Raw genomic sequence first — 15517 nt, forward strand, 5'->3', positions numbered from 1 at the left:
CTCCCTGAAGCAGCTCTGCTCCGCTTGCGTTGCGTCTCTCTCTGCGCATTCGCAAAGGCAGATTCCTCACCGTCAGACGCTTTGCCCTGGGAAAAATCCCTTGCGCCGGGGGACACCCCCCGCGACATCCTGGCTACTTCCCCGAGGGAAAAGGGGGGGAAAGAAGCAGGTCCGGGTATAGGTTCCCCCGAAGGGCGCCCATCGAAAGTGCCTCCGCGAACGCCCAGCCCGGCTTGCGGATGAAAACAAACAGCAATGGCGGCGGCTGCGGGAGAGAAGGAGAGGCCCTGAGGAAGACGCGGCGGCTCTGAGGGCCCTGTGCCCCCCGTTTCCTGAGGGGAGGAGGACTACAGGGAGCCCATCTCCTCATAGAGGCGGGTGAAAGGAGAGCTGCCTTCCTGCGACTGAGGAAGCCTCCCCTCCCCTCCCTTGCCCCTCAGACCAAGGCCCTCGGGGAGGGTCTCTCCTGGGGTCTGGCCATGCGGAGCCTCTGGGCTCATCCCCGGAATGAGACCCCGGACCCTCGCCTCGGCCCTTGGTAAGGGTCCTTTCCTCTGCCTGGTGGGGGTTGGATGCTTGGGGGCTTATCTAGAGGCCCTTAAGCGGAGGCTGGTGGCAGAGTTCCTGCATGGCAGACGGCCCTTGGCGCCTCTCCCAACTCTGTGAGCCTATGAGATAGGGCTATCTCAACAGCAAGTGCATTTCTATACCGCTTGCCGATCTCCTGGGACGCTTTACAAAGCCTAAGCTGTCTCTCTTGGAGTGTTTATACCCTGCGCTCTTCGGCCACGAAAGGCTCCCAGAGCGCCTGACAGGTTTGGTTTGGTTTGGTTTTTAAGATCTAGCCGTGTCAGTCTGTGGAATCGGTACAAGGAGAGAGATCTTGTGGCACTTCTGAGACTCACGGAAAGAAAGAAGTTAGCAGCAGGAGCCTTCCTAGACATCAATCTACTTCCTCAGATGCATTTAGTGGAGTGGAAACCAGGGATATATATCATATATATATATATATATATATATATATCTCACCTTTGAGGCTAGCGGAAAGAACTTGGCAGCATGAGCTTTCATAGACTTCAATCTGCTTCATCTGAGGAAGTAAACTGAGGTCTAGGAAAGCTTATGCTGCCAACTTCTTTCTTTCACTTAGTCTCAAAGGTGCTACAAGATCTCTCTACATACTTTTTTTTAATGAGACAGTTCCCTTTCCGCAGTCTTGCAATCTAAAAAGACCCGAAGCAAAAGGAGAAGGGAATGGCGGTGGGGAAAGGGATTAACTTCATTGGTTCTTCTCTCCCTCTTGGGCCATGGCCATGGCAGAAGGGCTGGAGCCAGGAGGGCTCTTCATCATTAGGGTTTATCACATTAAAACACTATTAAAATGAGATTAACACAAGAACCATTATCCTGTAAATAAGCAGGGAATAAACAGCAAAATGACACTCATGGGAAAATCCCATGAATGATTTGCTGCTGTTTCTTGCCTGGTTATTCATGGGATAATGGCACTTTAATCACATTTCATCTCAACGTCGTGTGAAACCCATTAGCACAGTTGCGGGATTATCACAGATTAATCACTGTTTATACTTCCAGTTCTCCCCCCTGGGATAATGTCCTTACTTTGGGTTAGGCTTGATGGAGCTGGCCTGCCTCCTTCTCCCTCTGAGGCCGGATGATGGTGGATGGGCTGGAGGGAGGGCTCCTCATCCTACTGTTGTTCTTGTTGGGTGCCTTCAAGTCATTTCTGATTTATGGTGACCCTGAGGTGAATCTAGAGAGCCAGCAGGGCTTCATGGTTTGAGTAACTCTGCAGACCAGGGTCTGAATCCTAGTTTGGCCATGAAATTTGCTGGGTGGCCTTTGGCGAGTCACAATCTCTCAGCCTCAGGAAAAGGCAATGGCAAACCTTCTCTGAAGAAACCTGCCATGAAAATTCCGTGATAGGGTTGCCATAAGTGGGAAACGACTTGAAGGTACACAACAACAACAAAAAGTAAATCTACCATGGGGTTTTCTTGGCAAGTTTCTTCAGAAGGGGTTTGGAATTGCTATCCTGTGAGGCTGAGAAAGTGTGACTTGCGCAAGGCCACCCAGTGGGTTTTGTGGCTGAGCCAGGATTCGAACCCTAGTCTCCCAAAGTTGTAGTCCCAACACTCACACCACTATGCCACACTGGCCTGTCGGTTAGATACACATAATCTGCACTGGGTTTCCTGTTTATGTATTCATTGGATGTATAGCTTGCCTTTCTCCCAGAAGTGAGACTTAATGTACAGTACAGTATAGGATTTTGTCAGACACACTTTTTAAATCCATGCCAGTCCGATTTCAGTCATGGATTTGTGGCATACACTACTTTGATCCCCTTGGTAGATGATTTATGATGGGAGATAGGTCCAAAGCACACTGCAGAAATAATCCAGTTTGAGACCTCTTTAACTGCCTTGGCTCAGTGCTAGGGAATCCCAGGAATTGTAGTTCACTGTAGCACCAGAGCTCTCTGACAGAGAAGGCTAATGTCTCACGAAGTTACAATTCCCAGAATTCCCTAGCACTGAGCCAGGGTAGTTACAGTGCCCTCAAACTGGATTATTTCTGCAGTGTGTTTTGGACCATAAACAGCAAGAACTCTGCTTAGTTAGTTCTCTTGATCCACTCATTGACATGTATCTTCCTGGGTTGACTTTGTGGGTTAGGACTTGGGGACTTGAGAGCACTGGGTTCCAGTGGTATTGCTCCTGCTTGAGAGTTGTTGTGTGCCTCCAAATTGTTTCTTATTTATGGCCACCCTATCCTAGGGTTCAGAGGAGGTTTGCCATCGTCTTACCCTGAAGTTGAGAGAATGTCAACCAGTCGGTTTCATGACCAAGCTGGGACTCGAACCCTGGTCTCCAGAGTTGCAGTCCAACACTCAAACCACTACAGGGGTACTGGGAAATATCTGTTCTACCTCATGGTCATTTGCTTTTCAAGTATCTCAAGTTGTATCTTATCCTGGATTTGTCTGTATGCCTTCAAGTCACCTGGTCATAGAATCATGGAATCATAGAGTTGGAAGAGACCGTAAGGGCCATCCAGTCCAACCCCCTGCCATGCAGGAAATCTAAATCAAAGCATCCCCGACAGATGGCCATCCAGCCTCTGCTTAAAGACCTCCAAAGAAGGAGACTCCATTACACTCCGGGGGAGTTTGTTCCACTGTCGAAGAGCCTTTACTGTCAGGAAGTTCCTCCTAATGTTGAGGTGGAATCTCTTTTCCTGCAGCTTGCATCCATTGCTCTGGGTCCTAATCTCTGGAACAGCAGAAAATAAGCTTGCTCCCTCCTCAATATGACATCCCTTCAAGTATTTAAACAGGGCTGTCATATCACCTCTTAACCTTCTCTTCTCCAGGCTAAACATCCCTAGCTCCCTAAGTCATTCCTCATAGGACATGGTTTCCAGACCCTTCACCATTTTAGTCGTCCTCCTTTGGACACACTCCAGTTTCTCAACATCCTTTTTGAATTGTGGTGCCCAGAACTGGACACAATATTCCAAGTGGAAAAGCCTTGGGTGAAGGCATCCACAAATTTGGGCAGTAGGTTACATACAGCTCTTCCTCTCTTCTTCACTTCCATTCTTAGGTAGGTGGCTGGGACTTAAAATCAACATTTGATTCTCTGCTGTCTGATCCACGAACAGGACAGTAAACCATGCACAAGACCTTTTGTGGTAGTTCTGAGCTTCCAGAATATTAAGAGTAATGTGTGTGTGTGTGTCCCCTTTGTTGGCCTTTTTGTTGCAGTCAGCCTTCGGATGATTTGTGGTGTTTTGAAAATTGTCATTGTTGTGTGCCTTCCGGTTGTTTCCAACTTAAGACTGTGGGTTTATTTTGACAAGATTTGTTCAGAAAGGGTTTGCTTTTGCCTTCCTCTCAGGCTGAGAGAATGTGACTTGCCCAAGATAACCGAGTGGGTTTCCCTGGGCAAGCAGGGATTCAAACCCTTGTCTCCCAAGTTACAGTCTAATGCTCAACCACTGTACCATGTTGAGCTTGAAATAGCTGATCCTATTTTAACATTTTTATTTGCAGCCGCTATTTTGATTTATTGATTTATGTGCTTTTAGTTTTTGCTGTGCAATTTGACAGTGTTTCAACATTTTAATGTTCTTTGTATGAGCATTTTCTTTTTCATAGACTTGTAAACCAGTTCAGGAGTATTATTGATCTGAAAATGGTTTGAAAAATAATTAAATACAAATGATGTCATCACAGTAGGATGTGGCAAGTGCACATAACCTTAGGTTTAAATTCAACTGCTGTGCACATTCAGAGATACAGGACATTGAACAAGAGTGTCACCTATAATTCATTTGCTTTTATTTTATGAATGTAAGCAAATAGAGTTATATTTATGCTGATGTGCTTCACCAAAGCTGTAGTTGAAGGTGGCTATTGTTAACCACTGTATTTAAAACAGTGTTCAAAGAGTTCCAACAAGTAAGTTACATTTCACTTACTGTTCTTACATCACATAGGCATTTCAGGGTCAGCCAGTCTTTACACTGCTTACTTTGCCCTCATCATGTGATATGACCAAATGGATGTGTGATCTGGAGATATTTCTAAATCATTCAGTGAATGAGGGTGAAATAACTTGAGACTCAAAATCCAAAATAAATGGAAACATGCTTTTAATTCCTCTGAAATACTAAATAGTCCAGTCTTTAATGAGGCTTACCTTTAAGTAAGTATCTTTACGGCTGCATCTGTAGTATGATTGGATTCTGATGTTGGCCTTTGAAAATAAGTATTTGTACACAAAAAGTCAATTCAGAATCACTGTTTTTAAAAGGGGGGGGGGAGCAATCTTAAGACCTCACAGTTATTTGAAAAATATAGCCATTCCTTGTTTCCAAAGTATACTTTAAATTACCATTCTGATTTGTGACAAACTTAAGGCAGTTTTGGCAAATTTTGGACTACAGAGATTTATAGTGCAGCCATTCATATGTTTACTTAGAGATAAGAACAATCGTGTTCAGCTGTCTTTACAGGAATAAATGAGCCATGGAGCCCAAAGGGTGAACCTAACTTTCTTTGAGTCTAACTAGTTTATGGAATTGTTGTGAACATAAAATAGAAACAAGAACTTAGCTTAAGCTCTTTAGATGAAAGACAGATATAATAATAATAATAATAATAATACAATTTATTTATATATTTATAATTATTTGTAATTACAACAAATAAAATCGAACAATGCAATTACAAAATGTCAATAAAAGCACACAAAAATACATGCACGGTCATTAAAATAGCCAAATCATCATCTGTTTCTGTACTATTGAACAAGTGTGGAAGATTCTTTAAGATCAATTATAGAAAATCAGATGGGTAGATCCCCCAGAAGAGATCTGTCTTAAGTGCCTTCTTGAAGGCATCTAAGGTGGTGATAAGACAGATCTCTTCCGGTAAGTTGTTCCAAAGTATGGGGGCCACAGCTGTGAATGCTTTATGGGAAGTTGTGATTAGTCTGGTCTTTGCATATTTCAATATTTTCTTCCCTGATGTTCTGAGAGTGCGGGGCAGATTGTGTAGGGAGAGGCATTCCCTTAAGTGACTCGGGACCAAGCCATGTAGGGCTTTAAAGGTAATGACCAACACTTTGTATTGGACCCGGAAGCTGATCGGCAGCCAGTGTAATAATTTTAGTATTGGAGTAATATGGTCAGATCTAGATGTACCTGTGACCAAACTGGCTGCAGCGTTTTGGATCAATTGAAGCTTCCGAACTTGGTACAAAGGTAGCCCTATGCAGAGTGCGTTGCAGAAATCTAAACGAGAGGTTACCAGTGCATGTACCACTGTTTCAAGGTCCCCCTGGGCCAGGTAGAGGCGCAGTTGGCGTATCAACCAAAGTTGGTACCAAGCGCTCCTGGCCACCTCCACCTGAGATGACAACTGTAGAGGCGAGGCGAGGAGCACTCCCAAGCTGTGAACTTCGTCCTTTACAGGAAGTGTGACCCCATCCAGGACAGGTTGACAAATCTCCATCCCTGGACCAGGGGTCCCTATCGCAAGCACTCCGTTTTCTCTGGATTCAACTTGAGTTTGTTTTCCCTCATCCAGACCATTACCACTTAAGACAGCATTTAGAGGAGAGTCACTGCAACAGTCAGAGACATAGAGAAGTGAATTTGTGTGTCATCAGCATACTGATAACACCATGCCCCATGTCTCCAGATGATCTCACCCAGCGGCTTCATGTAAATGTTAAACAGCATGGGAGACAGAGTGGCGCCTGAGGGACACCAGATGTCAGCTCTCTTTTACGAGAGCAACTGTCTCCCAGCATCACCATCTGGAATCTGCACAAGAGGGAGGAAAGGAACCACTGGAGCGCAGTGCCCCCAAAACCCAACTCCCTCAGACGTTCCAGAAGGATACCATGGTCTATGGTATCGAAGGCCACTGAAATGTCCAAGAGCAGGGTCACACTTCCAGACGGAGATCATTGACTAAGACAGCCATGGCAGTTTCAACTCCATATCCCGCCCTGAAGCAGGTTTGAAATGGATCTAGATAATCGGCTTCATCCAAGACAGCCTGGAGTTGAAAGGCAATTGCCCTCTTGATCAACTTGCCCAAGAATGGTAGTAGGGAGACCAGTCTATAATTATTTCTTATCAGGGGATCTAGGGAGGGTTTTGTCAAAAGTGGTTTTACCACCGCTTGTTTAAGCTCAGATGGAAATTTCCCTTCCCTAAGGGATGCATAGATTATGGGTTGGAGTAACGCTGTTACTGCATCCCCTCCCTGAGTGGTCAACCAGGATGGGCAAGGATCGAGAGGGCATGTTGTCCTCCTTACACATCCAAGAAGCTTGTCCACTTCATCGGTATTTACAAGCTCAAAGTGATCCAGTTTAACATAGTCCACAGAGTCACTGGATACCTCTCTTATAGTTTCTGTTGTAATATAATGGTAATACATACAGATAATGCATTCAAAATGTTAAGATTACAGTTTTACTGTCCATATTTAGTTTAAAAGAACCTTATAAAGGTAGGCAGAGACTGTTAAGGGTCAGTTCAGGTATGAAATATTTTTTCTGAAGAGATTATCCCTACACAGTGCAAAAGAACTACAATTTTGCTTCTATTTTTGCTTTTTTGGTTATATTTATTTTATTTTTTGTTTTTGTTTTGTTTATATTTGTTTTCTCTTTCCAGGATTTCAGCTTTTTTCTCTTGCTGTATCTGATTAGATAGATATTCAGTACTTGAACTTAATTTGGAAATCTAGAATTTGAATCTGATTTCTATGCACTGGCTAAATATATAATAAATATATATTGCATATCACATTTCTCCTGCTTTTTAAAAAAAATCTTACAGAAGCTTACAACTGGCTGCCATGCCGTTGAGCATCCAGATGCCAAATACTGTGAAAACCTTTTTCTAGCAGTGTAATAGGGCCAATGGGCCATGCTGATCCTAGGCTCAGGAAAGACTAATGGTGAGGTGGCATACATTAAATCTGCCAGAACTTGAATTAAAGTATAATTATTTCTCCTACAATTATAATCAACTAGCTTGGAACTTTATATCTAGTATTCCTCTTAGGAAAGGGTGATGCAACTGTTGCCAGTGCTGCTGCTCCTTTAAAAACACGAGCAGTTAGCCAGAGAAGCAGATTCTGAGTCACACCCTTATTGCACTTTTATTTGGGATTTTAATTGCAATCTCTTTAAAGGTTTTTCTGCTTTTAAGGAGTTTGTTCTGGAAAAAGAAATGTTGATGTGAATTGTAAAGGTTTATATAAAATAAAGTGCAGTCTCCATTCTGAGTTGGACCATGGCTATATTACCCCAGTGTTGATTCCAGTGGCTGACTAGTACTTTTAAGTTGTCAAGCAGAGGTTTTTTTAATTACCTTAAGGGTGAAATAGCCCACCCCTTCCAAAGGTGGATTGGAGCTGCAGCAGCCACACGCCGTGGCCCCAATCTGCCTTGAAGCCTGCATGATGGCCGGAAGCCGGCTTTAACGCGCTCCGGCAGCATATAAACTCCATGCCACCAGAGCACTCAGAAGCCAGCCCACATGTGGGCAGCCAGGTGGACTGAAGCTGCCTTCCAGGCATCTTGGGGGTGTGCATCGTCTGTATGCCACAGTTCCAAGCCGGCTGGAAGCCAGCTTTTTATGCCAGTCTGTTTTGGTCTGTAGTTCACTTTAACTGAGGGTTAAACCTGGGCTGTTTGGCATGTAAAGTCCACGATTAATCACTGAAGCATGGTTTTCCCAAACAAAGGAATCTATTCCGAAGGTAGGATCTGGCCATCCTAAATTAGTGATCATTGTTTAGCATTTGGTGAAGGATCTGTGCTTCCAACGTACACTTGTCCCTCCACATTCACTGGGGTTAGGAGCACAGGACACCCATGAATGTGGATAAACTGCAAATAACAAAAACACTGGCTTTACCTGGGAAATCACCTCTGTAGTAATCTCTAGGTCCTCCACTGCAACTCTGTGGTCACCATCTGCCTGACATTCTGCCCACAGAATTGTGCTGGAGAAGCCACAAATACCTAGTGGAGTGTTCTCTATAGGAATACCTTTGTCTTTCAGTGTGATTTTTGGTTTAAGTTGACCATAGAGTTGCACTGGAGGATCTAGATATTCCTAGAGATAACATATTAATAAAATCTGTGTATAATCAAATCAGCAAAAGTTAAAGGCGCAAATGTGAAAAAACAAGTATATTTCTAGCATGTTTCCAGCATCATGTTCTTTCACCTCTTCGTCCCACTTGTTAACCCACAATATTTGAATGTATCTTGCAATGGAACAAATACAAGAATGGACAAAATTAATCATATGTATGTTTACTCACAAATATACATAACTGAATTCAATAAGTAAATGGGTGCAGGATTGCAGCCAAATAAAGAAATACGAAGCACTTATCATTATTGCATAAAATGTTTGAGGCATTTTATTAGAATATAGTTGCGTATAATTTATCAGGATGCCTTTAATGAGTATTTCCTTCATTGCTTAATCTTCAAATCATCCTAACAGTGAAAATGCTATCGTTTCCAAAAAGCCTTGTACAGTCTGACATCTCCAGATGTAGAGAAGTACAACTCTCAACTAGTGCTAGAATGCCATTTTCTACTTCATAATTTCTAAATGCTATAGTTTGCATATATATTGTGTATATTTTTAAAGAAAAAATACAATAAAAAGTATGCAAAACATTATTTGTCTGAAACACTGGCATTTCCAAGCTTAGAACCCAGGAATTCCTGATGTCATCAACAGAGAGCTCTGCTCTTTGATAACACCAAATGCTCTTCTGCACTGAAAAAGAAATTATTCAGACACAAACTCTGTGTCAGCAGTGTGGATGCAGCCTGTGAAACCAATGGGACAATGTTTCAGTTTCCCATTGTATTCTGCTGCTGACCTGCATGTCATAATTCCTGAAGAAAAATATGCCTGAGAGACAGTAAAAAAAAACAATTGATCACAAATTTGATCCTATTAATTTGTATATTCAGTGGATTTTTCTCTATGCATTAAAAATTATGAAAACAATGCTGAGAAAATTGTATTATTGCTAATTTTTGTTACTGAAAATGTCATTGTTCCAGAGAGATGTTTTCAAAGGTGAAGAGACATTGTTTGTTTTTCTCAGCTGGTGTAACATGATATCTGTTCTACATTTTACATGACCTAACCTAGTTAAAGGTATATAATGCCTCTTGCATTCCATCTTAAGATCATTACACTTTTTGGGTACTTTTCCATTATGAGCAACATGTTCTATTTGCCTCCACCTTTTGTATTTTAGCTTAACATTGAGCCTGAAGGAATGAATGTTCTACTGAACTCAAAATTTGTTCTCTAGTTTGTCTTTTCATAAAACCATATTTAATACTGAGCCTGAAGGAATGTTCTACCAAACTCAAAATTTGTTCTCTAGTTTGTCTGTATATAAAACCATGAAATGCAGTCTATTTAGAAGTAAGACTCTAAGGTGAACCTATAATGCGGGTTTTTGGGGGCAAAATTTGTTCAGAAGGAGGTTTGCCCTTTACTTCCTCTAAGGCTGAGAGAGTGTGACTTGCCCAAGGTCTCCCAATGGGTATCCATGGCTAAGCTGGGAATCTAACCCTGGTCTCCAGAGTTGTAGTCCAACACTCAAACCACTTTATTTATTTATTTATTTATATAGCGCTGTAGATTTGCACTAATGCTCAGTGTTGCCAATTTCGTGACTTTCACACGAAAACGGGGACTTTTCAGAGCTTTTCGTGTGATTTTGGTGCCTGGCTCTATTTCAGTGCCTTTTCCGTGACTTTGGCCCATTTCATCTCCAGACTGCTGCAGAGCAACCAACCCTTTGGAGTGTAACAGTTTTCAGCCAAGAGGGCTGGAGAAAAAACTCTGGCCTGTTACAGACAGCCAAAATAAAGCTGCTTCAAGTCACAGTGGAGGTATGGTGTTTCACTGATGCATGCGTCCTAAGAGTCCAGAAGTCGCACCAAAGCCACGCTCCAGCCCTATGGACTGGAGCATGGCTTTGGTGTGGCTTCTGGACTCTTAGGACGCATGCATCAGTGAAACACCATACCTCCACTGTGACTCGAAGCAGCTTTATTTTGGCTGTCTGTAACAGGCCTCTCTCTCTAATGACTCCCTCTGAGAGCCAGGAGGGAGCAAGCCCAACCAACCCCAACTGTTTGGAGGAATCACATTCACACTAACAGTTCAGCCAATCAGAGAGAGGACAGTGATTATTGCCCCCCCCCCCCCAGGCATTCTCAGGCTCCAGGGGCAAAGCTAAGTTGCTGCAGCGCTGGAGAGAGGCAGGGAGTGAGGGATCTTGGCTGGCTTAATCCCAATTGCCTTGGATTTCCAAGTCAGAAATAAGTTTTAAGGCACACAAAGGCAATACTTGATCATGGTATCATGGCTTGATGTTGTGGACTTCTGTGTCTGCCTGAGAGTGACATTTGAATTATGAATTCCTGAGCTTGGGCAGAGTGCCCCAAGCCTACCTCTCAGGGTCGTTGTTGTACTGTGAGGACCATTTGGGTTGTGTGATGTGAATGTGATGTCCCTGAGTGTGTGTGTGTGTGTTAGTGATTAAATATGCCTCTGAGCATGGGCAGAGCACCTGGTCAGTTGGCACCCCTGCTGCCCTGCCTTCCCAGAATTTTGTTTTGTGGCTCTCTTTTTCGTTCTCTTTTCCATTGCCATCCATACTGCAGAAATAATCCAGTTTGGCACTGCTTCTAACTGCAAGGCTCCCTGCGATGATGGGATTCTGGGCACAACAAACCACCAAGCCCAGAATTTCATGCATGGAGCCCTGGCTGCCGGTAAAAGCAGTGTCTCAACATGTCACAACAAACTACAATTCCCAGGATTCCCTGGTTTGACAAGGGAATTGCCTGCACGCTTCCAGATCACAGCCCCAGAGAATGAGTCTACAGGATATCAGTGTTGCCAATTTAAGTCCAGTTCTTCAGCTGCATTTGGATTTATTAATGATAATAATGGTGATGATGATAGAGAGATCTTGTAGCACCTTTGAGTCTCACTGAAAAAAAAGTTGGCAGCATGAGCTTTCCTAGACTTAAGCGTATTTCCTCAGATGCATGGGAATTGTAGTTCATTGTGGCACCAGAGCTCTTTCTCACAAAACTACAATTCCCAGGGTTCTCTAGCACTGAGCCAGGGCAGTTGAAGCAGTCTCAAACTGGATTATTTCTGCAGTGTGTCTTGGACCCAACTCAAGCTGCATCTTCACTCACGTTTTAACTGCCATGGCCCAGTGCTATGAAATCCTGGGAATTGTAGTTTGTTGTGGCACCAGAGCTCTTTTTGATAAAGAAGGCTCAATGTCTCACAAAACTACACTTCCCAGGGTTCCCTAGCACTGGGCCAGGGCAGTTAAGGCAGTCTCAAACTGGATTATTTCTGCAGTGTGTCTTGGACCCAACTCAGGCTGCATCTTCACTCCAGACTCCAGAGACAATCCAGTTTCATACCGTTTTTACTGCCATGGCCCAGTGCTATGAAATCCTGGGAACTGTAGTTTGTTGTCACACCAGAGTTTGCTGAGAGAGAAGGTTAAATGTCTCTGAAAACTAGAATTCCCAGGATTCCCTAGCACTGAGCCATGGCAATTAAAAGGGTGTCAAACTGGATTTATTTCTGCAGTGCGGTTGCAGCCTAACACATTTCTATTTGGCACAAAGCTTCCTGAACCCCGTTCATGTCAAAATAAATATCTTAAAAGGACTGAAAGATTCTTTGTTTGGTTCAATGGTGATTTTGAGGGTTGAAATAAGTTACAATTATTTTTATTCAATTATGTTTACGTTTATTTGCAAAACATCTGCCATTTTAACATTATGGGAATTTTCCGGGAATTGTGACTGAATATTCCGTGTGATCTAGGGGGATTCAGCGGGTTTTGGACAAACATTTTCCCGAATTATCTTCGAGGCTTGTTGGCAACACTGCTAATGCTACTAATTAGTTGAAAAATGTGGCCCTTGGATTATATTGCAAAGCATTCATGACCCCATTCTGTGTCCCTCAGTTGCTGTATCACCAAGATGTGCATGGTAGTGCTGCCTCTGCTGGATTGTTGTTTCGCAAGGTCATTTATTATTAGACCAAGAGTTGTACTTTCTGAAATTTCTGCCACTGTTTCTCAATCCAAATCTGAATCCAGGGGGAGGGGAGCACAGAAATGATTGCATTGCAAGGAGCAAACCACTAATATTTTCCAATTGGTGAAGAAGTCAAAACATATTGCTCCTCAATTTGGGGAAGAATTCTGATACAGGGTCAAGGCTCTTATGGATCTCCCCCTCTGAATAACTATTGAAGTAGGATTTGTGAAGGAAATCTCAAAGCATTTCACAAATCCTGTTTCTGTCCCTGGCTGCACACTCACCTGGGGAAGGCAGCTTATTGGACCACTAGGAAATCCAAGCAATCAGCTGTTAAATAATCTGCAAGTTCTTAGGACAGCAGCAAATCTGCTGTGGACAGCCAAGATGGGGGGGGGGGCATAAATAAATTGCTAGGATGCTACTGTGCAAATTGCTGTTTGTATTTGGAAAAAAAATAGCTAGTTTTCTTTAGATGTGCCTAATGACAATTCATATGAAGCAGTATATAAATGAATCTGCTATTGCTATTATGTAGTAGTTGTAGCAAGTTCAGTAGTTCAAAGAAAATGTGATCTTTTCTTGTCCCCATTCCTATCCTGACTGAGTTGATTATAAAACAAATGAAGATGCTTTGCCACTGTTAAAAATGGAAATTTCTCTGGAGTGAATTCTCTTCATAGCTTGCTTTTCTGTTATTCTGGTAATATATTAATGTAGATCATAAAAATTTATTCAGCCAGCAATGAGTGAATATTTTTGAATATTAGTTTACCAACTCTTTATGATTAGCTCACTGAGGTTACTGGCTTTGATCAGTTTTTAATAATACTATAGGCTCTCTGAATGCAGAAGCCAAATAAAAATTGAATATGCTATGTCTGTTCTCTTCCAGATCTCTGTATGCAATGGACACTGATCTCAGTTCCCAAGACAGGAAGGACTTGGACAAGTTTATCAAATTTTTTGCCTTGAAGGTAATTATTGTTATAATCATACTGCTTCAGCATTTATGTAGCATGAAAAAAACTAACATGCCTTGTAGTTATTTAGGTGTTACTAGTACATATAACAAGGATTCACACAGCACTGATGTCCTTTTGCACAGGGTGGGTTTTTTTTTTTGGGGGGGGGGGGAGAGGGTTTTTGTTATTTTGCGTTTTATAATAATAATAATAATAATAATAATAATAATAATAATAATAATAATAATTTATTTATAGCCCGCCCAATCACAAGGAATCCAGGCAGGTTACAACAGTAAAAATAAAGATAATAAAATAAAATACAATAAATAAATAAAATACAATAAAATTAAAGAGAGCGAAGTGAGTACATTCACAGTTAGGCCTGATGGAAGTTGGGCCTCTCTTTTTCACTCCCTCCCAGGTCTGATGATGATGTCATGGAGGGAGGGCTCTTCTTCTTGAGGCAAGGATTTTATTTTAATTAATTTTAATTTAATTCTTCTCATTAAATTTAAGAGAAGAATTGGTAGACAGAGTGACATAAGTCACAGTAAATGGGGAGTAGAACTAGGTAGGGAAGGCCTGCCGGAAGAGATCCGTTTTAAGAGCCTTCTTAAAGGCTGTAAGAGTAGAAATGTCACGGATCTCCTTCAGCAGGTCATTCCATAGCTTCGGAGCTGCGATGGAAAAGGCCCTCTGGGTGACTGAAGTTAGCCTACATTTTATTGGCTGAAGTAGATTCTTCCCCAAGGACCTTAGAGTGCGGGACGGACAGTATGGAAGTAGGCGATCTCTTAAGTATTCTGGACCCAAGCCATGTAGGGCTTTGAAGGTAATCACCAACACCTTGTACCTTGCCCGGAAACTAATTGGCAGCCAGTGAAGGGATTTCAAAACCGGTGTTATGTGATCGGTACGACGAGTACCTGTAATTAACCTGGCTGCCATATTTTGTACAAGTTGAAGTTTCTGAACTTGGCACAAGGGTAGCCCCATATGCAGTGCATTACAGAAGTCCAATCGAGAGGTGACCAGCGCATGTACAACTGTTTCAAGGTCTCCCTGCTCCAGGAATGGGCGCAGCTGGCGTATCAGCCGAAGCTGATAACAAGTGCTCCTGACTGTCGCATCTACCTGAGCTGTCAGGTGAAGCGACAAGTCAAGGAGCACCCCTAAGCTGCGGACAGAGTCTTTCAGGGGAAGTGTGACCCCATCCAGAACTGGCTGACATAATTCCATACCTGGGCTTGGGTTTCCTATAACAAGTACCTCCGTCTTACCTGGATTCAGCTTGAGTCGGTTTTCCCTCATCCAGTCCATTACCGCCCCAAGACAGGCATTCAGAGGAGAGATGCCATCCATAGACACTGCATCAGTTTGAGACATAGAGAAATATATTTGGGTGTCATCAGCGTACTGATAACATCCTGCCCCATGTCTCCGGATGATTTTTCCCAGCGGCCTCATGTAAATGTTAAACAGCATAGGAGACAATATTGCGCCCTGGGGTACACCAAATTTTATCTCTCTTTTAGAAGAGCAACTGTCTCCTAGCGCCACCATCCACCATTTTTTTGCAAATCTTCAAGTTTCCTTATGTTATGTACCATTAAGTTGATTCCAACTTATTGCAATTCTGTCATATAGTTTTTTTGGTAAGAAATATTGAAAGGACGTTTGCCATTGTCTTCTTATCAGGGTAAAAGAGCATGACTTGCCCAAGGTCACCCAGTAGGTTTCCATGTCTGAGTGGAAAGTTATACCTGGTCTCTCAGAATTCTGCTCCTACACTTTTTGTACTGCTGCTCAAACCAATATGCTATACTGGATCTCAAAGTTGATTACAGTACAGAAAAATTAAAA

The 15517-nt window shown here is 42.7% G+C and overlaps 1 protein-coding gene across 7 annotated transcripts in view; it reads left to right on the forward strand.

Annotated features, from left to right (window-relative positions):
• Positions 1-63: 63 nt before the first annotated feature.
• ATG13 (autophagy related 13) overlaps positions 64-15517 on the forward strand; it is a 48331-nt gene continuing 32877 nt past the window's right edge. For 3 of the 7 annotated variants that reach the window (XM_089521549.1, XM_089521551.1, XM_089521552.1), the window contains exons 1-2: positions 66-538; positions 13582-13663. In XM_089521549.1, the coding sequence (XP_089377675.1) occupies positions 13595-13663 (69 nt within the window). In that variant the 5' untranslated portion in view covers positions 66-538; positions 13582-13594. Of the gene's footprint in view, positions 539-746; positions 816-13581; positions 13664-15517 lie in introns of those variants that run through there. The other 4 variants (XM_089521545.1, XM_089521550.1, XM_089521548.1 and 1 more) reach the window with 3 other exon arrangements.

The sequence above is a fragment of the Sceloporus occidentalis genome, unplaced genomic scaffold (assembly GCF_023333645.1).
Source record: "Sceloporus occidentalis isolate IW3139 unplaced genomic scaffold, rSceOcc1.0.p SCAF_4, whole genome shotgun sequence".
NCBI lineage: Eukaryota > Metazoa > Chordata > Lepidosauria > Squamata > Phrynosomatidae > Sceloporus > Sceloporus occidentalis.